At 43.7% G+C, this 24,121-nt stretch overlaps 1 protein-coding gene across 1 annotated transcript in view; it reads left to right on the plus strand.

Annotated features, from left to right (window-relative positions):
• Nucleotides 1–24,121, plus strand: part of SLC24A3 (solute carrier family 24 member 3) — a 545,985-nt gene that overhangs the window by 319,204 nt on the left and 202,660 nt on the right. The window contains exon 3 of the mRNA XM_054574120.1: nt 458–534. Coding sequence (XP_054430095.1) covers nt 458–534 — 77 coding nt within the window. The remainder of the gene's footprint in view (nt 1–457; nt 535–24,121) is intronic.

Below are 24,121 nucleotides of genomic sequence, written 5' to 3' on the forward strand. Positions count from 1 at the left end.
TAGACACTGGGCATCACCACTCCAGACACGTACATGGCTTCTTGAGACATCTGTGGCTCTGTCCAAGGCCTTTGCTGGCTCCAGAAACTCACTTAACTTAGCCAGTGTGTAGTTCATGCATTTCCTCATTAACATTTGAAGTCGCTAGTGGTGTTCTGAAAACCACCCTAATGTTGAAGTGATAAGGAAATATAGTAGTATATAAAATGGGTCATGAAAATATCTACTAGGGGAAGAATCCCAGGTGCTTTCAATACAACTGCAGCTTGTTGCCTACCTTCTGATCTGAAGGAAACACTAAATTCTAGTTAGAGATCTGTGAATATAAAGATGTAATTTTTTCTCATCCAAGTTCATGGACTCCGCATTAAAACGAAGATTGGCAACACTGTCCCAGACCCTAGCAAAGAGAATGCTTTCATCTGTACTAAGCTAGTTTTCTCTCTCTGTTCTTTAGCCCTGCATGAGTTCCCCAATGACATCTTTACCAACGAGGACCGAAGACAGGGAGCAGTGATTCTCCACGTGCTCTGTGTAAGTGTCCCTCTCATGGCTCTGCTGGTGGGTCCAGAGGGAAGGCCTGGCTGGTAGGTGGGCAGTGTGGTGCCCACAGAGGCACCCCTTCTCCATCCTGTTCACACACCTGGTGGCAGGGTCCTCTGAGCCCTGTGGGAGGCAATTTCTCAGTGTACCCTCTTTAAGCGGCCTCAGGTTCATAAGTGGCAGATATTTGTATGTATTCTGTCCTTGATATCAGTGCCCAAAGCATGGGCTCCGAGGTCAAACAGATATGCTTTCCACTATTGAACTTTCTTCTCTCTCACTGCTCAAATGTCACCCTCATGGGAAACCCTTTCCTAACCAGTCTTTGTAAAATGCCATTGTCTTTCCCTCACCTGAGTTCATTTTTTTCCTTGTCACGGATCACTACCTGACATATTATTATATAATTATTTGTTTATAGTCAGCCCCAGGAGAACAGGGAATTTGTTTTGTACATGGCTTAATTTCCTGACCATTCCTGGCACGTGACAGGGACAAAGTATTTTTTAAATTAGTGGATTAAGTGTAATGGCAACCGGTATGGTGTCTGGCACACAGTAGGTGATCAATAAAAGTTTGTTCTGGCTCTAAATATCCACCACTGCCCTAGCGATTCTTTTGAAAACTCAGTGGATGGAATACCTTTGATTGTCCTTGGCCCCATGTGGGGAGTTTGGGGAGGGTATATGTGTGAAGATATACCTAAGGAGTGGCTGCAGAGCCAAAATGACCCAGGGCAGATTCTGGACTTAGGTACGTCACTGTGCTTTCATCTCCACAGCATCCACCCTCCACAGCATCCACCCTCCCCCAGAATGTTCCTAATTCCATTCTGGCTCTTTATTGCTGTGGCGGGGGAATCTCCAAATGTAATGGCATACCCAATAACTACTTTTATGTTGCCTATGGGTTCTATGGGTTAATAGTTCAGAAAGGGCAAGTGGGGAATGCTGTACTGCAGGATCCAGACCTGGGTGGATCAATTTGGACAGCTGGAAGTGACTGGATGGCTGGGGCTAGAGCCACAGGTGCTGGAGGATCCCCTCCAAAAGGTCTTTCCGCACTCATGTCTTGTGTCCAAGCTGAATTGCCAGAGGACTGGCTAGGCTTAGACTGTTGCCCAGGATGCCTCCATGTGGCCCCGCCAGCACAGTTTCACATGGAAGCCCAGGGCTCAGAGAGGAAGAGTTACAGTAAACAAAAGGAAGGCTCATGGACTTTAATGTCCAGGCCTCTGAAGTCACAGGCATCTTTTCCACCAGACTCTATTGTAGTCACAAGCCTACCATGACTCAAGAGGAGGGGACAGAGAATTTTTTTCAATCCACACCTGGAGAAGTCAGCAGGCACCCCCTGGAGTCTGGAGTCTGACCAGTCATGGCATGGATCCCAGTTCTGCTGTCCTCACTTTGTGTGTGGCTTCTGACAAGATATGTATATAACCTCTTTGGGCCCAGAAGCTGCCCTGAGCCTGACTCCCCTCAGAGTGAAAGCAATTAACCATTCATGACTTTCCTCACTTACCCCAACTTCCACAGAACCGCACTGCCTTGAAAAAAAGAAGGCATGAGAAGTTCCTTTTAAGCAAAGACATTCTCCAAAAACACTAGATGATAAAGTAGACTCTCTGCAGTGCCACCTGCCCTTCAGGGGAGCGTGTGCACGGAGCAATTAATATGGATGCCAGCTGCTGCCTTCGGCGCAAAGGAGGCTCCTCTGTCAAGAGGCTGAGGAGACCCAGGCACTGAGCTGGATCCAGAATCCCCTGGTAGCCATTAGCACCCTGATGCCTTGACATATGAGAGATGAGATTTCTACTCTCAGCACAAACAGTGCAAGCTTCCAGCTTCCCAAGGTCATGTGGTAGCCTGTGGTTGGCAGATCCTTTCTCCTACCTCCCCTCACACATACTCTGACTCCAGCTGAAGGCAAGGTGTTTACCTTGCTCTTCGTGAGTCAAGGATGCCTATAAAGCCTCTACTGTCTGTGATAGAGCCTTCCTAGGGTAGCATGAAGACAAAGTGCACAAAAGCAGATAATTCCCCATTAGACACTTCTCTAAAGAGTGGACAGAAGCCTGCAGCTTAGCACTTTGTCATCACTGGTATTTAATACCAGAGCTAGCTCCTGCCCTGGCCCTGCTTTGAAGAAACCACAGGGCAAGGAGTCCAAGGGCCAAAATCAGCATCCATCCCCTCAAAACCATGCTTCAAGCATATGAAACTTCAGAATTCGCTACCCCCAACAACCTGTGCCTGCTGCCAACGCCTGTACAGGCCTTTTCCCCATACCCACCTCTTAGAGAAGAAGACACCCAGATGAAGAAGCTTGGACTTGCTGCCTGGGGCATCCATATATATATGGATGCATATGGGGCATATATATATATATGGCATAGGGTAGAGCCATGCTCAGGTGGGGAGGAGGGCACCTCGCCCATATGGCAGAGGTAAATGTTAGGATGGGCCTGCCATTGCCTCCCCAAGGTCAAGGACCAAGTGTTACATTATCCTTTCCATAAGAATAAAGTTCCCTTGGTAGGATGTGAGCCTCACAAGAGAGACCTCTTTAAATAGTGTCTGGTGCATTGAACAACAAATGCTGCACAGTTTAGTGCAGGAATGAGTGATTCTTTTTATCCCCTTCACCTACTACAGTGTCCAACCCATTTAGCATGCTCAGGAATTGCTAGATGAACATAATTGGATGTCAGAAGAAATGCTGCCAGGGCTAACTTGTAGCATTTTGGTAGCCAACAGGAAACAGATGAATGCATGAGTCAGAGCTCCATGAGCTAAGTACATATTTCCTACACTCAGCCATCTAGAGAGCCTTTGGGAGCTCCTGCAATATGGGAACACTGGGCTGGAACCTTCTAGAAACTCAAGATACAGCCTCAACTTGCAGGAACCTACTGTCCTGTGGGGGGGGGGGCACTTATGGACAGCTCCAGCCCCATGCTAAGATCTGGCTATAGCCTATGCCATGTGATGTGAGAGTGCAGAGAAGGCAGTCTGGTGCTGAGAGGTGCAGTTGCATTGGACTTGAACAGTGGCTAGGCATTTTCCAAAGAAGGGAGAAAGGGATTCCAGGCAGGAGCAGAAAACCTGAGATGAAAGATATGGAAGCTGGAGTCTATGGCATCTGGAGTGAGCAGAAAATAAGGACATGGAGTATGGAGAGGTTTGGGAGAGGGTGGACCCCACCTGTGAGGCACCACAAGGTGGCTTAGTTGCTGAGTTAAAAGTGGTAGGAAGCAGATTCCAGATCTTGCCATTCCTCCTTGCTTAGGATCTAGGGTAAGCCATTTCCAGAAGGGACCCAGAGTGGTCAGTCCTCCAGTCAGGTGAGAAAGGCCCAGGAAGGACACAGGGCCATTTGCACAGGGGTCCCAGAGTGCCAGCTACCCTGAGGAACACCCATACCTGGGGAGGGACACTGAGAATGGGATTTAGAGGACTGAATATCATCCAGCCATCTCTAGGCGCCTGAAGAGCTGTCTGCTTCCTCCAGTGAGGGGAGTCCCATAGGTATATTTTGTCACCCTAAGCTGCCACAGAGAGAGAACCACGGGGTTATTCTTTCATGGGATTAACTGGCCATTGTTTCTGATGTCAACCAGAAAGCCCAGACCTTTGAAATCATACTGTGAAACCTGATGAACCTTAGCATTTACACCCACTCTCAAACTTCCCTGTTCCACTTGGGCCCCATGAGTGAGCTTTACCTGTGGAGCCCCGTGAAGCCTGTGGCCTTCAACCTCGGGTAGGAACTGGCCTTTGGATATGGATGGTTCTCAGGATCCCCACCCCTCCCAGAACAATCTTAGATATCAAAACCTGCTTCTCTTTTTCTTTCTTTCTTTCTTCTTTTTTTCCTTCCTTCCTTCCTTCCTTCCTTCCTTCCTTCCTTCCTTCCTTCCTTCCTTCCTTCCTTCCTTCCTTTTTCTTTCTTCTTTCTTCTTTCTCTCTTTTCATACTAACACTTCCCTCTTTTGTATGAGCTTTGTGGAATTCAAACAGTGTTTTCTGGTTAAACTTTCCAAACACTGTAGATTTAATTTTTCCCTAGACCTTTCTGGTTTTGTCAACTTCAGAAACCCTAAATCCTGGGATTGCACCAATAAAATATTTCTGTTCCTTACAATTGTTACTCATACATGGGCTCCTGACTAGTGTGTAAATTCATCATCTGTGTAACTTTATCAACAATGAGTATCCCCAAGAAAACTCACTTGTCTTATGACTTGCTTCATAGTCAGTCTGTTATAATGTTCAGATACTAAAGCAGTGTGTCCTGTTTGAGGAAATTTGCACCCAATAAACTCATGGAGCCTGCCCCAAATACAGGAAGAAGCCCATGAATAATTTTCTAGGGCCACGGTTTGTTTGTGATTTATAAGTATCTTGTAGAATTTCACTAATTATCTCACATTGCGATAGCTGAATGTTTGAGATTATAAGCCAGTCTACACATTTTCTCTTCCAGTAAAAGAAACTTTAAATAATCAGTATTTGAAAGTCTTTCTCTAAATGGGTCTGTTTTTAATAAATCATCTTCCACAGCAGAAATAAATACCTTCCGTGCATTTTGTTAGCTTTGGGAAAGTATTATTCCTAAGCTTCAAGCCTTCTTTTCATAGTTTTAAGTAATTCCTCTCTGTTGATCCAACGATATTTCTAGATGCTTATGTGTGAGGTGGTACAAAAAACAAACTCCTGAAAATGAATGTTTAGCCCTTATGAAGGCAAATTCCTGCTAAATGAGTCTGTTTGGAAGAAGAGTCCAGCCCCTGATCTAGCAACTCAGACCCATCCATGGACCAGCCCTGGAAAGAAATATCAGGGAGAATGTTACTGATGTCCATCTTCCCATTCTAAAATCTAGATACTTTCTGAAGAGACCCACTGGAAGCTCAGGCATGAACTCTGTGTACACAGAAGGTTCCTATTCCTTCGAGGAGCTGTTAGGGCAGCCTCCACCTGGGCCACATCGGGTTTCCCAAGGCAGCAAAAGAGACGTGTGGGGAGGTCCCTGGCCATCTGCCTAAGACCTGCTCTGTTTGGTGGTGGGACTCCTTTGTCCACATTCCCATCTTCACTGCCTGGTGTTCAGTGCCCATTTCAGGGGCTTGCATGTACTAAAAGGAGGTGGGCTCTATTTGGGAGGTTCAGGCAGGATTCTCATGCTGTGCCATGAAGCTAGGGCTCCCACCCATGGAGGTTCTCCAGGAATGGCAACAAGGACCATTGCTGTTGATCTCTGTGGCACCCCTGTATGATGATGTCCAAGGCTGGACCCCAAGGTGGATGGTATTCCCCCAAACCTCCAGCTCCTGTCCACATTTCTTCCTTCTTCCTCCAGCCCAGTGAGTTTTTAATCTGGTCTGGAAATTGGGGAAATTCTGTCTGAGCCTGCATTCAATTCTCTCTTATCCTCAGATCAGCATTTTAAAGTCAAGAATTTGTTAATTTCTGTTTCATGATTCCACGAAGACCTCCTTACTCCCTAATACTGCAGTGGAAACCAGTTGGCCATGGAGGAAGGCCTTTGGGATAGAGGTGGTGAAATATGTCTGGGATGTGAGAGGGAGGAGGGAAGTTATTCAAATATCATACTCCCTCTAGAATTGTGGTTTTTCTAGGCCCATTCCTTATTTCCTTTATGTTGCAGTATTCCCAGCCAAGTACAGTGCCTAGATGACCTGGATCTCTATCCCACCCTTCTTCTCCACACAATTTGTGCTCTCCTGCTGGCCCTGGCTCTACCTGGTGTCCTCTGTTCACCTACTGTGCTTGCTTACTCTCTACTTATACAGTTCTCTGTTTCTTAGTTAATAGCCCCAGAAGTCTCCAATTGACCCAGCTCATACATCTCCTGCCTGACATGAGTCACCAGCCAGCCTATGAGTTGACTCACCCTACCCCTTCCTCCACCAAGGTCAGGTCTTAACCAGTCATTGTGATAGAAGAACAGGGCTTCCTTCAGAAGGCACAGGACCAGCCAACTCCTGATGGGGAGCATGGGCTCTACAATATCATCCCAAAACTAACCCCTCCACCCTGAGTGAAAGTGAATGCTAATTTGGATGCATTCTTGGAAAAAGGGGATGGTCTGGGGAGAGCACAGATCCCAAGAAGCTACCTTATTCCTCTGAGCTTCCTGCCCCCCTTTCCATCCTGGGAGAGAAGCTGTCTGGAAGGAGCCTCACCAAAGGGATGTCATTTCCTTGAGGCCTGAACTTACAGTTATCGCTATTTAATTTTAATATCTAGAGGAATGGTTGCTCTGGATATGCTCCCCTACCTGGGGCCCAGATTGATTTTTATAAGAGCCAAAGAATAAAATATTTAAGGCAATAGCCAGTTCTTAGGGGCAGAAGTGCCCGGATACAAGCAGGAGGTGAAGGGGGCTCCTTTCAGCTCCCCCTCCCTCAGCCCTTGGAGAGGCAGCTTTGTGTATCAAAGTTCACCATTCACCTCTGCCCCAGATGTTATTTTTGTCTTTCCTAGGGCTGTACTTTTGCTTGTCTGGCTCTGAAACTCTACTTTTATAAACCAGCTTTATAGAACTTTCTGTGCTGATGAAAATGTTCTATCTGTGCTGTCCAATATGGTAGCTGCTGGCCACATGTGGCCACTGAATACTTGAAATGTTGTTAGTGTGATGAGAAACTGATTTTTAATTTTATTTCATGTTAATATAAATTTAAATAGCAACATGCGGCAAGGGCCTGCCCTAGAAGGCATACAGATGAATTCTAATTCCACATCTTCCCTCCCTTTACTTGTGTTGTCAACTTGAAATCAAGAAACAGAGATAGCCAGGAAAAAGAAGGTCAATAGCAAAGAGTGCTGCTCCTTTACTTTCTCCTCTTAAGAGATGTCCTGCATTTACCAGATCAAAAAAACAGGATGCAGGGAAGGCACTGCTAGGCCACCACTGTGGATGGGATGTTCTTTGAGGAGAAAGGACACCAGGAGTAAGAAAATTTATATATCACTAAAAAGCTTTGGAACAAGTTACAAAACTTTTCATCATATCAATATCCATGTCCATAAAGTAGGAACATACAGTAGGTACTCAGTAAATGTTCATTTTATTTTTAGTCTTCATTTTGTCCCCACCCCCACCCCTCTAAGGGCAGCTAACTTCATGTCAGGTAAGAGCATACAATGGAGTAAAGACAGTCTCTGCAATGAATGATGTTGGGAATATTAAACAAGTACATACAAAAAAAAAAGAAACTAGACCACCTTCTTACACCATATACAAGAATAAATTCAAAATGGATAAAAGGCTTAAATGTAAGTCATGAAACCATAAAAATCCTAGAAGAAACATAAGCAGTAAAATCTTAGACATCTCTCGTAGGAATATTTTTGTCTATATTTCTTCTAGGGCAGGGGGAATAAAGGAAAAGATAAACCAATGGGACTACATCAAACTATAACACTTCTGCACAGCAAAAGAAACCATCAACCAAATGAAAAGGGAACTGACTGTATGGGAGAACATATTCTCCAATGATACATCTGATAAAGGGTTAATTTCCAAAACATAAAGAACTTATACAACTCAACACCAGGAAGACAAACAATCCAATTAAAAAATGGACAAAGGACTTGGACATACAAATGGCCAACAGACATATGAAAAAAAATGCTAAAGGTCACTCATTGTTAGAAACATGCAAATTAACAACCAGTGAGATAACACCTCATACCTGCCAGAATGGCTACCACCAATAATCAACAACAAGTGTTGGAAATGATGTGGAGAAAAGAGAATCCTTGTGTACTGTTGGTGGGAATGCAGACTGGTGCAGCCACTGTAGAAAACAGTATGGTGTTTCCTCAAAAAATTAAAAATAGAACTGCCTTTTGACCCAGTGACCCCACTTCTGGGAATATATCCTAAGAATCCCAAAATACCAATTCACAACAATATATGCACCCCTATGTTCATAGCAGCATTATTTACAATAGCCAAGACCTAGAAACAGCCCAGGTGCCCATCAGTAGATGAGTGGATAAAAGAGCTGTGGTGCATTTATGCAATGGGATACTACTCTGCCATAAAAAAGAAGGAAATCTTACCTTTTGCAGTATGGATGGACCTGGATATTGTTATCCTAAGTGAAATAGGCCAGTCAGAAAAAGACATTACCATATGATCTCGCTTATATGTAGAATCTAATGAACAAAATAAACTGATGAACAAAATAGAAACAGACGCATGAACACATACACAGAGCAGACTGACAGCTGTCAGAGGGGAGTGGGGTGGGTGGGACTGGATAAAAGAAGGTGAAAGGATTAGCCAAAGAACACATATGCACGATCCAAAGACACAGACAATAGCATGGTGATGAGACGCCAGAGGGAAAGGAGGACAGGGATGAGTGGGGATTGGCAAAAGGCAGGAAAGGGGATGTGGAGACATCTCTATTAGTGGCAACAATAAAAATAAAGGGGGACAAAAACCTCCTCCTGTCATGGAATCAGAACCAGGTCCATTCAGAGGCAGCCAGTCCTTGTGAGCAACAGGACAGGGCTGTGATGGAGGCCTCTCTGCATCTGGTACTTCTGCCAAGCCCAGGGCACTGGGAGAGGGGGCAGCTGCAAGTGTTTTGGAATTTAAGGGGACCTACATGATATGGTCAACAAGGTTTCAGCAAAAACTCACTTGCTGGGCAGATGTGTTTAGTTAAGGGATTTCACCCTGGAAGAGAAAAATGATTAGAAGAGCTTGTGGAATTTGCTGTTTACTCTTTGAAAAGCACTGAGCATGTCCTTAATTTGTCAGTGTCAATACAAAGCTAAAACTGGTGTCCAAAGAGGATTAACACAGAGAGAGTAAATTATTATATTTTTATCTTAAGTTAGTCAAAATTATTATATTTTGATCCCTCCTCTCCTTGCTCCTGAGACTACTTTCAGGACACCCAGGTCTGACCATGAGGCCCCTGAGCTGCACACAGGCTTGTTGTGGATTGACTTCCCAGGACCCCTGAGCTGGAGATAAAGTGTGATCTGTTACAGCCTGCACTTAAACGCATCTGAGTTTCAGTCCTGGCTTTTGCGCTTATTAGCTACATAGCCATGGACAAATTGCTTTGCCTTGTGGAGCCTATTTTCTCATGTGTCCGTAGCGATAAATACAGCACCCACCTCATCAGGTTGCTTTGAGGAATAGGTAAAGGCAGGTGTGTCAAGCTCTTGGCAAGGTGTCTGGCATTGCATAGATAACATCCCACGTGTACCCCTGTGTCCTTGCAACTTGTGTGTCTAGACATCCCCAGACCAAGATGTGACATGAGTTGTGTGACATGAACTTGTGTGCCTGACTGCCAGCTTCCAGCCCCTGTGACTCGACTTTTTCTGGCCTTCAGTGCCCATCCTACCAGAATGCAGGACAGCCCAGAGGTAGCCCTCAGAGAAGGGTTGGTGGATGAATACTGCAGTCCCCTCACACCTCAGTTGTGCTAAATGGAACATGTGTTCCGCCCTATCTCCCAGAGTGGCCTGAGCAGGGTAAGTTGTAGGTGCCAACCCAGTAAGGTTTGATATCTTTTTTAATTAATGTATTTTAATTGAATTTATTGGGGTGACATTGGTTATTAAAATTATATAGGTTTCAGGTGTATAATTCTGTAATACATCATCTGTATATTGTATTGTGTGTTTACCACCCCAAGTCAAGTGTCCTTCCATCACCATTTATTCCCCTATACCCTCTCTTACTTCCCCCACTGGTAAGCTGCCCAGTCTTCTCCACCTCATTTTCCAGCTCTCTCCTGCCTCTTTCTGGATTTCCCTTCCCATTTAAAGGACTTGCACTGGAGTCCTGGAATCCAGTTCTGCTTCTGAGTCACAAGCTGAATAAATATTACCTACCATTATTATTATGCGCATTTGGTCCCTCTCTAAAGCCCATGAGGCTACAGGAGGTGCAGTGCAGATTTCGGAGACTCCAGTCCCTTCTAGGCATCCCCAGATAAAGATGGGACATGAGCTAATCTACTATTTCTGTGACCCATGTGCTGGACCCAATGCCATATAGAAAGCAGCTTGGGAAGAATGAGTTTTGGAGTACACAGTGTTCAACTTTGATCTTATGAGAAGCCCCAAATGGTGTGGGAGAGAGCATGCATATTGCTTAAATAACAGATGTTTTCCCATGGAGACCAGACACCTGCAGGCTGCTGTATGTCCCTCTTCATCTTATTTATCTAATTTATTTCTTGGTCCACTCATACCCACTCTATGTATTTTATTTTTGTTTATTTTGTTATATAACAAACTTTATGTTCCTCTGAGATGACATTGCCAACATGTCATCTGTCACGTTTCCCCATCTGTCTCAATTTGTATAAAAATAGTTATGAAATGACGACTTATAATTTTGTAGAATTTTTTCCTCTGAAAAGGATAAGTTTAAAAGCTAAGCTAAAAAACAACTATGAACATTTACACAATGGAATTCTACTCAGTCGTAAAAAGGAAGAAAATTTTAATCTTTGTGACAATATGCATGAACCTGAAGAATATTATGCTACGTGAAATAAGCCAGTCAAAGAAAGGCAAATACCATATGATTTCACTCATATGTGGAATCTAATGAACAAACTAAAATAACAAGCAAAACAAAGACAGAATAAAAAATGGGGGCAAACGACCACTAGTAGGGGTCGGGGGTTAGGAGGTGGATGGACTGAGCAAAAAGGAAAAAGGGCTCATGGACATGGACAGCAATGTGGTGATTGCTTGGGGAGAGGGAGTAGAAGGGGACTAAATGTTAATGGAAAAAATACAATAAATATTAAATTTATAAAAATAAGATACTGCTATTTGGACTTATCATATGTCCTAGTTTACAGAACTAGCATTTAGCCAATAGTCAAGAAATTAATCTGGATAAAAGAGCCAACTAAATGCTCTAATGTATCAGAAAACACTTCATGTGTTTTAAATGTTGGTGCTCAGTGGTTTTGCTCAATAGTTGCCTGATGATTCTGTTCTATGAAGAACCATAGTACAAGAACTGCACTTTGCCATGCCTTAAGAAGTGAGAATAAATGCTATCTAGAGGGAACTTCGGTTTTTAGCACTCCTCTCTATTATCCCTCCTACGCTGGTATAGTATAGAGACTCCAGTTCAGAGTTCAAAGTTTAACAAAAAACCTGGCCTTAAAGCCTGAAAGCTTCTGCACCCCAGGGGCCCAGGTCTGCACTCTGTTCCACAGTCTGACCAGTCATTTCCTCCTTGTAGATCTGCACCAGAAGAACACTTGTGACAGAGGCACATGTCTCAGACAGGCTCTCTAAGAAGCTGATCTGAAAGAAGGAGTTCAGGGAAGGTGCTTTATTTGGGGGATGATTCCAAGAAGCACCCTGTGGAGGGAGGCAGAGGCAGAGGAGGAAAGAGAGCCTATAAGGACTGTGTAGTATAGCCAGTTACCCCTGTGGGCAGAGCTGCTGAGCTTAGCCACCCCACCCCACCCAACCCTTGGAACTGGCAGATAGTGGAGAATATGCCCCTCAGATGACCCCAGCCGAGGTTCAAAGGGCCTGCAGTGTTTATCCCCTGCCTCCTGTCAGGCGCTGGCTGAGGGCTGCACTTCCATGGGAGACAAGCTGCTCAAAAGCCCTCCTGCGCACAGATGGAAATTGTTCACTTGTCGTGCCAGGGACAAGGGTGGGCACTGACAGTGTCTGCCCAACATGTACCAGCTGGGCTGCCCCAGGTAGGCATGGACTTGCACCTGGGCCCCCACCTTGAGTTCATCCTGAAGATCCTAGCTGGAGACTTCCTCTGTGTCTTCTCCCCAGTTCCACCTTCCACACACAGGCTAGGTGTGTGTGGTTGAGATTCAGACGCCAGCAGGTGTCCCCTGTGTGAGTTCACTGGGCTGGTAACTCCTGGGGCAGTCTCTTCTCTAGCTTTGCACAGTCTGTCTGAACCAATGGAGGCTGGGGAGCAGAAGATGTGATCCCTCTCATGTAGTTGCCTGTGGGGGTTCTGCGGCTACCCAGTTCCCACAACCCTCCTTGCAAAACTGTCAACATTGCCCTCAGGTGTGCTGTGTCATTCCCTGCTCCCCTCCCCGCAGACTACTTTTCCTCCTAGTCAGCCCTTCACATTTCCTTTTAGATCCAATGAGCTGAGAATAGCAAAGGTCTTTCTTGTCCCAAAGCCTTTGTCTCCAGTGTGTCCCCTCCAGGGTGCATCCAACTTTGAACTTGATAAGTTCTATTAGTTCTGCCATTTCTCAGGATTAGTGTGAAGGTCAAGAGTGCAAGTGCTGACTTCCACCTATTGCCTGTGTGGTTTTTATACTCTGGGCCTCAGTTTCCCCATCTGTATATAGGGATGAGGCTAGTATTTACCTCACAGGAAATATATTGTGGTTTAAGATAAAGCATGTAACATGCTCAGTCGAGTGCCTAGCAAATAATAGCTACAAGACAATGTTAACTCATATTATTTTCAATGTTTTACTCTGCATCCACCTGTGGTCACCTTTTGTCCAGACAGTAGCCACCAAAATGATCTTACTAGTTTATGTTCTCGTTCAATCAAAATTAATCATTACTCATACCAGATCAACTTGAGTGCAATATCTAGGTTGTGCTTTGCTCACATCTCTTCCCTAGTAATGTTCCCACCACCAGAGGGCCAACCTGTCTTGGGAGGGAGGGGGGCGGAGTTCAGAGTCAGACTGCCTGGGTCCAAATGCTAGCCTACCTCTCTTAGCTACATTGCCTTGGGCAAGTCACTTTGCTTCTCTGGGCATTAGCTGTCCTATAACATAAGGATAATGATAGAATCTACTTCAGAGAGCTCTCTATGTGGGTATTAAAGGAATCAGTCCTACCAACTGCTTAGAGCACAGCTTGGCACTTAGGACATGCTCAGTAACTGTCATTGTTTTTGTAATTTCAGCGGCTCCACCATTCATGTGCCAACCATATTTTTTAAATTAATTTATTTATTTTTTCAAATACATTTGTCTCTGCCTACCCCCCACCACTTTCCCTTGCGCCCTCCCTCAACTCTTCCCCTTTGGTTTTGTCCATGAGTCCTTGCTATATGTTCCTTGACTTTCCCCTTCCCTTCCTTTTCCCCTGCCCCGCCTCCCTCCTTCCCTCTTGTCTCTGTTGGTTTCTTTTCCTTTCAGTGTTGCTGGTCTTATTTTCCTTGCATCTTTGTGTTGTTGGTTAGGTTCCACTTAGAGGTGAGATCATATGGTATTTGTCTTTCTCCCCCTGGCTTATTTTGCTTAGCATAATGCTCTCGAGTTGCACCCATGCTGTCGCGAAGTTTAATAGTTCTTTTTTTCTTTCTGCTGCATAGTATTCCATTTTTTTCAGTCTTTTTTTTCTCTCCTTTGGTATACCCATACATGAAGGGGGATCATTAAAAACATAATTATCTTTTGGAGGGGGCCCCCTTGTGGTATAGGCTTCCCCCACCAATTGAACATTCTAAGCATTTTAGGAACCCATCTGTATCAGTGTACCAGCTGGCATTGTTGTGAGAGGCTGAGCTCAGCTTCAGTGAATTTTTTTTTTGAAGACTCTTTCAACACCAGAGTTGAAATCTTGGAGCAAATAGACTTTTTTCAACACATTTGCCTATTTCATGATGTGTAATTTGCAAGCACACCTTCCCACACTGCGTTGAGTGTTCAGCAGTTTTTGACCAAAAACAGCATGACCCCTATACCCCACTCTCCCTATTCACTGACAAGTTCAAAAACTGTTTTGGGCAGTGGAAAAAAACATCTGGATATGTGTACTGCATAAAATGAGGAGTACTTTGAAGGTGACTTAAATTTAAGCATGTAAGAATAAATACACAATTTCTTATAAATAAACTTTGGGGGGTTTGGGGTCCCCCCTTGTATTATAGACTAGCAAAGTCAGATTCTTCACCACCCACCAATAAAGTGCAGGGTCTTCCTGACCCCAGATCCTGGCCAGGTCCCCATCACCTGTGGCCTCCTTGATCTCCTCCTGCAAGCTCCAGCTTGATGCCATCTACTTGAAGTCTTATCTTACTTCCCATAAGTAAAAGTAGGAATTTACACTAGCTTATATCTGCCCCTACTCCAAATTCCCACTTTTTTGTTTGTCTTCCAAGGAACTTCATGCAGGCTGCCCTTTGTTATAGCACATATCTTACCTCTCACCCTCCTCCCATATTAGTATTAGTGAGCTGGGACTATGCTTTGGTCATCTTTATGTTCCTATAACGCCCAGCATGGCACCTTGCATGCAAGAATTGCTTGCGGAAAGTGCAGTGTGTGAGTAAATGAATGAATGAAGTGCACTTAATATCTTGGATATTGAGTATAGGGTCTGTCCACTAAACTGGTAAGAGTTAAACAATGAAAGAGGTAAGCAATGAAAATAATATGTTTTCGTAAGGCTTCAGGGGTTCCATCAATCATGAGCATAATGAAATGGCCTTTTGGGGATGATCCTTCACTGACAAAAGTATACTGAATTAAATACTCAGGATACCCCAGTACACAAGGCAGGACAGAGCCAGTTAAAGCAAGTACACAGAGACCACCTACTTTAGTTACATACCTCGGCTCTCTCCACAATGCCAGTGCTGCCCAGGGAGCTTAGGCGTTACAAAGATCCAGTGACAGCAGAGGCCCACCCCTGCAAAGATGAGTGCTTTGCTCACACCTCTCATTGTGTCACAATGATTCAGAGTCCTTCCTGAGCATTCACACGAAGATGTAGCAGCTAAAGAGACATCTTCGTTAATAACAACCACAATGTTCCCTAACTCCATTAAGTTAAATTCTTTCTCTGTAGGGTTGGCCTCTAGCTACTGAGATATTATTTCAGCAACCAAAGGCAGTGCTCATGTAAGAAAGGCTCCAAAACATGTTATCAGTAAAAGATGGACATTGGTGTGTTTTAGAGCTAGAGCTTTGGTTTCCTAAGCCCATTTGGCCTGGGGGCCAATACAAGAAAGGAAACAGACCTATTTGTACCGGACTCCATGCCTCCACCAGGTCCCCTTCCTTTCCTGAGATCCCAGGGAGTTTCTTCCTCTCTGCAAAGGCTCCTGAGGGTTTTCCATAGCTGTTCTTATTGCTGGTGCTCTTGTTCTTTCACTTTAAGGACCCTCAAAGATGCTTAAAGATCACTTGCCATTTAGTTTGCAACACCTATTTTACTGGAGAATTTGGAATCAGTTCCCAAGAAGCTGGTTCAAAGGATATTTGGAGTAAACAGCCAATCGTCAACCCTCCCACTTGCTGTAGGACGGGGCGCCAGATGGTGCGCAATTACCCAACTCTTCTCTCAGGACATGTGTCTTTGTCTATCTTTGATGTTGTCTTTGAGTCTTATTTCCTGCAGCTCCATTTGTATTTCTCCCAAGAATTCTAGGAGCAAATAGATTTCTTGGTGACATGCTCTTTTACCTAGAAATCTCAAAACAAATATGCAAATTAGAGCAAATTGTGGCCCTCATTCCTGGGCTTTTTATTGGGATGCTTTTCATTACTCTTGTGATGTGTCCTCAGAACACCAAGAGCTCCCTGCTCCTTATCTGTAGGTAATCATGGAACCTATCTTGTCAGCTATTTCATTAATGCTCTGATGATTCTTGTTTTATGCACAAAGATGGAAGCCTGAGAATCTTTTTTTCCCTTCTTGAACTTATTAGAACTGCCTTGTCCTCTGTGCTGTGGATGCAGGGATTGAGGCAGACATGTATTTTTGGCAGTTAACATAATACTTTTCAGCATATGAAGCTGTGCCAGAACCAGCAGTTTTGGCTTGTGCTTGACCATTGCATCCTCTCCTGGACAGAGGCCCAAATTCATTTTACTTCATCACTTTTTCATTTTATAGAGTTGGCCTGAGGTGAGATCTGTTACTTTCCTCTGTAGAGAGCAGGTCCTGGGGGGTAATTTTATCCCCATGCTCATGTGCACATGCAACATGTGAATGTACACATTACACACATGCAGGTCTCTGAGTATTAAAATTCTTTTTAAAGACATTAGGAATTATTTTTAATATATTAGGCACAACTACTTAAAGTATGATTCTGGATAAGTAAAGGTATGTGCTTATGTGTTTGTGTTTGTATTTAATATCTCCCTTGGCAACTCAGCACTCCATTGAAGAGACAACATGTGTTGACATGGAGTCAGATGTAGTGTGAGAAAAAGCTATGAGTTCTTAAAAGAGGACAAATTTTCATTCTTTCCTACAAACCCATTTATATTTTAGCTTGGCCCTCTCAACAATTACCGCCACCATCCTTTGAGTTGTTCAGGTTGGGAATCTTAGAAATCCAACCTGAGATTGGAATCTTGCTTTTTTTTTTCCCCTTCCTACTGTACCTATCAGCAAGTCCTGGCCATTCCACCTCCAGCCAGTGTCTCCATCCCGTGTCTCCATCCTGTCTCCTCTGTTTAATCACCACTGGCCTGACCATTCTCCAAGCCAACATTATCCCTCACCTGGGTCAGGACCTCCCCCTCCTGTCCACATCCTGTATGATGGTCCAGGTGGTCTTTTAAAAACATATGTGGGTTCAGGATGGTGTGTTTTGGCCCTGCCTAACTACAAATTCATTGCCTGCTTTCTCTGCCCACCGCCGACCTCCACACTTCAGCCCCACAAAACTCCTCCATCCTGTTCCTCAAACTTTCAAGCATGTCCCACATTTGATACCAGATACATCTCCTTTCTTTGCTTACACATTGACCCTCTATCCAGCTGTCTTGTGCAGCTTGTTATACCCTTATCAGTTCTCATTTGTGTGCAAATACTCACTGACAGCCTGCCACTGGAAAGCTTTGCTTCACTCTTTGTTCTGCTGGCAAGGGAACCAGATTTTTCTATACCAAAAATGGCAAAAAGTGTGTCTTCTTGTCTCTCTCCCCACAGTAAGTAGATAAGTCAACTCAGAGAGGAATCTGTTTAAACTAGAAAGAGTTCAGCATGACTAAAGAGATGATTTACTGCATCATCCTTATAAAATTAGCTGGTCCTCATTAAAGAAAAAAAGTACTATTGGAAAGGAAGTAAAAAGCTCTTCTGTGAATGTGTTCATATCTACTTATTTAGTGATGGTGTTGACATGGAGATACATCCTGCAAAGGGAAGGGAAGTGGGTGTCCAGCACTGTCAGATATGGAAGAGACTTCAGTTGTTTCCTATTGTAATATTTCTAATAACAAAATACAAAGAAATCATACTTACTGGGCATCAACGGGGTAGCCATTATGCTTAGAATATCTAAGTGCCAGTGGTTTCTGTCTTTTGGATAAATAGGTGATGGCACCAGACCCATTCACCAAAGGAGAGAGAATGTGGCTGGACGAGGGTGTCAATATAGTAAGCTATTGACTTCCATGACAACTCAATGGTGGTGGGTCTTCTGTCCCAGAGCCACCACTGACCAGCTCTATGACCTTGAATATGTCATTTGCTCTTTGGGATCTTAGCTTCTTCACCTTTAAGTGGGAAAAAGTGTTATCAAGGTCCAGTCCAAGTCTAAGATCCACAGTTTGTACATAAAATGTGAAAGGGCTTCTAGGTGACTTCAAGCATCTATCCTTAGTCAGCCATGACATTGCCCAATTCCCAGGCATAGCCACTTCTGAGGAAGGTGGAGTTTCTGGAAACAAACAGAAGTATTGATATTGCACACCTAAAACTCACCTGGCAGTAGCTGAGAACTTGGGCAGTGCAGTATAACCAGGCACTTGTGAAGGGTCTGTACCTTCTTTTCACAAGTGCACCAGTAAGTCTTCATGGTCCCAGAGTTAGTTCAAGTCACATGACCATGTGGGCAGAACAAAGGCCTGCAGCTGCTCCATATAAAGAGCAGGACTCCTGTAGAGAAACAAAAGCCACTGCCTAAAAAACAATAACATTAGTGACAAAGGGCAAGATTAGTTGATGCCTGATTCTGTTTGCTAGTGACCCAGCTACTCCATGTACTGCAGTAGCATCACTATGCACCAGTCCACAGGCATCAGGATGGGAATTGAGCAGAGAAACAACCCGATGTTTATTGCTCCTCTGCTGTAAGCTCACCACCAGATTAACAGGCCACAGATGCTCCCATTTCATTTTTAAGCCACAAATGGACTCATAAGTGGTCCAAGTGCATCACAGGGTTTCCCTGAAGTTAAAAAATGCAGTCAACCAAGTAGTTAGGAATTTCTGCTCTCCTACTTAGATGCTTATAAGGGAGAGTGGGAAAAAGAGAAACATGACCCATGTGGCTAGATAATGTACAAATTCTGCTCTCCAGTTGTTTTGCTCCAAAGTCATGAAGAGAAAGGAGGCAGAATGGCATTGGGTGGAGATCTGCTATGTGGGGAGAACCGTGCTGGTGTCTTCACACACACCCTCCTTTAATCCCCCTACCTCTGCCATCTTCCTCATTTTATAAACAACTAACTGAGGCCTGGAAAAGTACCAATCCAAGGAAATAAATTGCTTATGGCATGTTTAAACCAATATATGTGTTAATACCTCCATTTCAACCAATCCAAGAAATATTTATTGAGACCTTTGTATATGAGAAGTGCAGAATGGAGACAAAAACAGACAGATAAGCATGGTTCTCACCTCCTAGGAGTCTGATATCTTGTAAGACTCAAACTGGGAAACATTATACAATAATAATAAAAGGTGCAAGCATATTTCTAACTGAACATGGATGATTAAAGCTCTGAGAGGTTAAATGACTTGTCCCCTATGAAACAGGTATTATTTCCTCCAGTTCACAAGTGAGAAAGCTGAGACATGGAGAAATTAAGGAATTTTCCCTGGATACACAGCTCACAAGTGATAGAGTTGAGGTTTGACCTCAAGCCATGGGCCTCCAGAGTGGAAGCAGTAGGGCAGGAGGCCCATTCCCATTATGGTGACTTGAATGACAACTTTAGAAGGGTCTGGGGGCACTTTGTTTGATCGTTTTTTCTCAGCCTTTATTTCTAGGCACAGTTCTAGAAACAAATTCTCAATTTCATAAGCTGTCAGAAAACCCAAGGAGGCCCTGGGCAGGTAGTCATTGGGGCCATAGCCATACTTGCTTTCAGGGCACCATCAGCAAGCCCCAAGTCCAATGCTAAAGTGGAATGGGCATTCTTGGTTAGGCTTCATATCCAAACCCCTGCATGACTAGAGTCTGCCTTTGCTGCTCCCTCATCCCCACCCCAAGGAGATGGGGCACTGGGCCAGAGCCTGGTCATGGCTCAGGCTTAGGTCCTGCCCTGGCCCTTTGCTCTTATCTGAGTAGCTAAACTGCATGAAAAAGCAGGATCCCAAGGCCAGTGATTTTTGTTGGCTCACCTGGTTCTGCTACCCTCATTTGTCTGAGATTCTGGAAGCCTTTGAATAGCACTCATGATAATTACAGAATTCTCACTTATATTGATGAGAAACAGCTACATAAATAGCACAACCTGGTATTTACAAAGTGCCAGTTTTCTGTAAATATAGAATTTTGGCAATTACTACAAGCAGCTCGTCCACCTTCTTCTAGAGCCAGCACTTGTCTCATTTCAGCCCTTTCCAGGGGATGCTTCATGTCATGTCTATCTATGGCCAGTCTCATGGCCTCAGCAGATGCAAGTCCATGAAGCAAATAGACAATCTGAAAACAGAGCAGTGATCCCCAATCTATTTCAGAGTGTGGGGACTCCTTTTTTACATTCAAGGAGTGTTTTGACCACTCCCCCACTATCTATGCATAGATGCCTGATTTCCTTACAATAAGTCAGGCTTCTCAGTGGGTCTGTGGTCTACAGATGGGAAACCATGGCTCATTTGTTAATCTAGAACAGCATTTCCCAAACTCTTTTGTTGGGACACTACAGAAAGGAAGATCATCTTAGGTAGTATGTGGAAAATAATGATTCTTTAAGCAAGTGTTTAAGAAATGCTAAGTTATTGTCTAAATTCAGGGTTTCTCACAAACTTTAAATACGCTAATTTGGACCATGACTTTCCATATGGAAAGTACAATAGCAGAGTTTTCAAAACTGACCACAGAATTCTCCTTTTCACAGAGTATTTTACAGGCATTTGCAAAGCATTCTACTTAGAGTAACAATGACTAACCAGACTCAGTGCTTATTAATTGATTGCAGCTCAGCTCTTAGAGTAATAGTATTGTATCAGTTAGTTTTAGCTGTATAACAAATGATCCTGTATTTCAGTAGCTTAAATCAACAACCATTTATGGTTCTGTTTGTTGGCAGTTTGGTCTGGGCTCACAAGTTGTTCTTTAGGTCTTGACTGGGCTTTCTCATGTGTCTGTAGTTAGCTTCCAGCAGCTAGACAGTCTGGCTTTGGACATTTGACAGGCTGTCAGCTGGAGCAGTGGAAGCAATTGGGCCACATGCTCTGTCATTCTCCATTAAACTAACCTGGTTTATTCACATGTCAGATGGACAGCATTTCAGCAGTTCAGTTGGAAGCTGCACTAGGCTCACCACTGGCATAGTGTCATGTCTGCCACATTCTGTTGTCCCGTGAATCCTAAGCAAGGAGATATAAAGACTTCCAGATTTCTAGGGTCTTCAGAGAGGTGATTTTCTTGGGAGAACAAGGCTGGGGTTATTGTTGAAGCCATGTTGCATAACAGCATAGAAGAAGTTTGGATCTAGGTTGCATGTTTCTTTGGGGTGCCTGGGGGTGGGGATAGTGCAGGGGGGCTGCTGATGGATACTGCACAGGACTAATAACACTTGCAGTCCACTCCTCCATGCCCTGATTGGAGGTGAGTCTAAAATTTTCTTTCCCAATATAATAGCATCCTCAGGTGTCAAAGCCCACCAGAGATGAACAGGAATATACTTGTTGGCACCCATAGTTCAAGTTAGATTCTTTAGTCTGTTGCAGCAAGGGAGTATCTCTGAAAGAGGGAAGTTTGCCTTGGACTGCGTGACTCTGAGGAGGGATGTTAGAAGAGGGGTAGGCCTGAATTGGATGTTGACAAAACGAAAATACAATTTGAAGCAGTAGCATGTCAGCATTGCTGTGGTTGTCATTGGTAAGGAGGCAGCAGTAATTACACATAGGCCGGATAGTGGTTATTTTGGGTTGAGGGTTCAGGTTTGGTCTATGTCCCATTAGACACATTGTTCAGGATCTATTGGCCAATGGAAATGTCAGAGTTCTGTTAGGGACATTGGGATTTAGACACCAGTAGGTAGAATTTTATTTTATCATAGGTCAACATGCAAGTCAGTCAGTAAGAGACTACCATGTGTTTGCTTAAGCTATCGCTGTAGGTGACCCTGGGCTTCTTTAGACATCTTGGAGGCATAGAACCTCAAGAAGGAACACTAAAATTTGGCAAATAGTTTAGCAGGCAAGGGCAGCCTTGCCTTCCCCTGGTAATTCCCATTGACTAAGGGAAACACTACAGAAGTGGGCACTGCCCAGGGTGCCCTTGCTGCTTTAGCCCTGAAAGTAGCACACGAATTGGAAGGGTGGCTCTTGGAATATCCCTGGACAAACCATCCAACTGCCAACAGTGAAATCAATATGCAGCTGCCTGCCCCTGCTGACCTCACAGGTCTCTGGGAACATTTGTGGAAAATTATCCAGGGAGCATTTTGAGAGGCCACGACTGGCATATGTAGTGCCTCTGGATAAATAACAAAAGGCCAATGACAAAATGACACTTCTTCCTGGGCAGAGCAACCCAAACAGGGTGCTGGACTTAGCCACACTGTGGAGGCTAGGTGCTCACACTTATCAATGAAAGGCTTGTGCAATGCACAAACTGTACGGCTGTCCCAGGAGTCTCTGCATTCTTTGGAAGGAAGTTTTCTCTGCATTATCTGGAGCAAAGAGTGTGGCCACTACTCTGCTTAGTTAAATAATGTACATGAAATCATTTTTTGTTCTTAGTTTATAGGATTTAATAAAGATGATTCCTTAGCCTAGATCAGTCAACAAATAATATGTAGTTAATCCTCTTTGTTTACAGATTCTGTATTTTCAAATTGGCCTACTTCTTAAAATGTAGTTATAACTCAAAAATCAATATTCCTGCTCACAGACACGTAAAGTAGTGACTCCACACACACATTACCAGCTGAGGTCCAACAAGGCAACATTCTGTCTTCTTGTCTCAGCTCTGAAACTGTCAACAAGCATCACAGTCTATTTAGTGGCAAGATTTGTGCATCTTTGTGCTTTTCTTTTTTTGTTATTTTGCTGTTTAAAATCACCTCCAAGCATAATACTAACATGCTCTTGACTATTCCTAAGCACATGAAGGTGTGATGTGCCTTATAGGGAAAACACATGTATTAGATAAGCCTCATTCAGACCTGAGTTATAACGCAGTTGGCCTGAGTTCAATGTTAATGAATCAACAGTATATGTTAAGTGAAGTGTCTGCACATAAAATAAGGTTATGTAGAGATCATTTGTTGTTATTCAAGGCTCTAGGAACCAAATCCTGCATTTCCTCTGGGAGGAATGGCTAATTTGGTGTTTGGGGAACATGATATGGAACACAGTTATGAATGATGAGAATTCTTGCATTTGTGGCAGAGATGTGTAGACCACCAATTTTACTGCAGCAGGGTCCATGATTTTAGGCCACTCCTTCCCATCAGTTGGAGTATCAGGAGCATGGGCTCCAGCATGAGATCTGTGCTAGAATTCCACCCCCACCAGATTGCAACTGCGTATCTGTTATGTGGCCTTCCTTAGCTGAGTTTTCCCTCTAAGAAAATAGTACCTACATCATGAAGTTGTTTGGAGAATTAGATTTTTAAAAGTGTATCTAGAATAGCAATTTCCATCCAGTGTGCGGCAGTAAGCACACTGGTGTGCCACAAGAATTTTTAGAACATGTAATAACTGACTATTTAGTTGGGGCACTGACCTCTTTTCTCTTAGATTGTCAAATTTAAAAAAATAAATAAATAACAACAGCCAACACAAAAATAGCCATCCAGGGTAAATGAATCAAAATTATACCTTTTTTTGTCAGAGCAGCAAAAAATATATTTTTTTAGTGTACCACCTAATTTTAGTAATTAGTTTATGTGTGCCATGAGTTGAAAAATCACTGATCTAGAACACTGCACAGTGCTGGAATTCACCAAGAACTAATTGAGTGTCGGCTGTTAATAGAGAAATGATAATGGTCTTTCTCAACAGGGAACAGAGAACAGGGGCAAATCAGAAGTTTATCTGGTGAGATCATCATTTTATTTCAACCATTTGAATTTCTTGAAAGGCAGAGACACTTGTATTGACACCAAGGTACATTCAACAGCCAAACATTAGTGCATTTGGGATTATTTGTACTAATGTCTCTCTCCACTAATGCATCACTGAGAATAAACGGCATTTTCATTTGCATTGTAAATTTTGAAACCGGCTAGCTTCCTGCAAGAACTCCATGATGACATGGTAGTCTCATAAAAATCAGAACTTCTGTACAAGCAGGGCATTTCTCCTTCTCCGTTCCTCATCCTTAATCATATTTCCAGGGCACCCTTACAGACAACACCTGAAAGACAGGGCCACTCCAAAATGTGACA

Source organism: Pteronotus mesoamericanus, unplaced genomic scaffold, assembly GCF_021234165.1.
Source record: "Pteronotus mesoamericanus isolate MK-2021 breed Mesoamerican mustached bat unplaced genomic scaffold, CSHL_Meso_final contig_25, whole genome shotgun sequence".
Classification (NCBI taxonomy): Eukaryota; Metazoa; Chordata; class Mammalia; order Chiroptera; family Mormoopidae; genus Pteronotus; species Pteronotus mesoamericanus.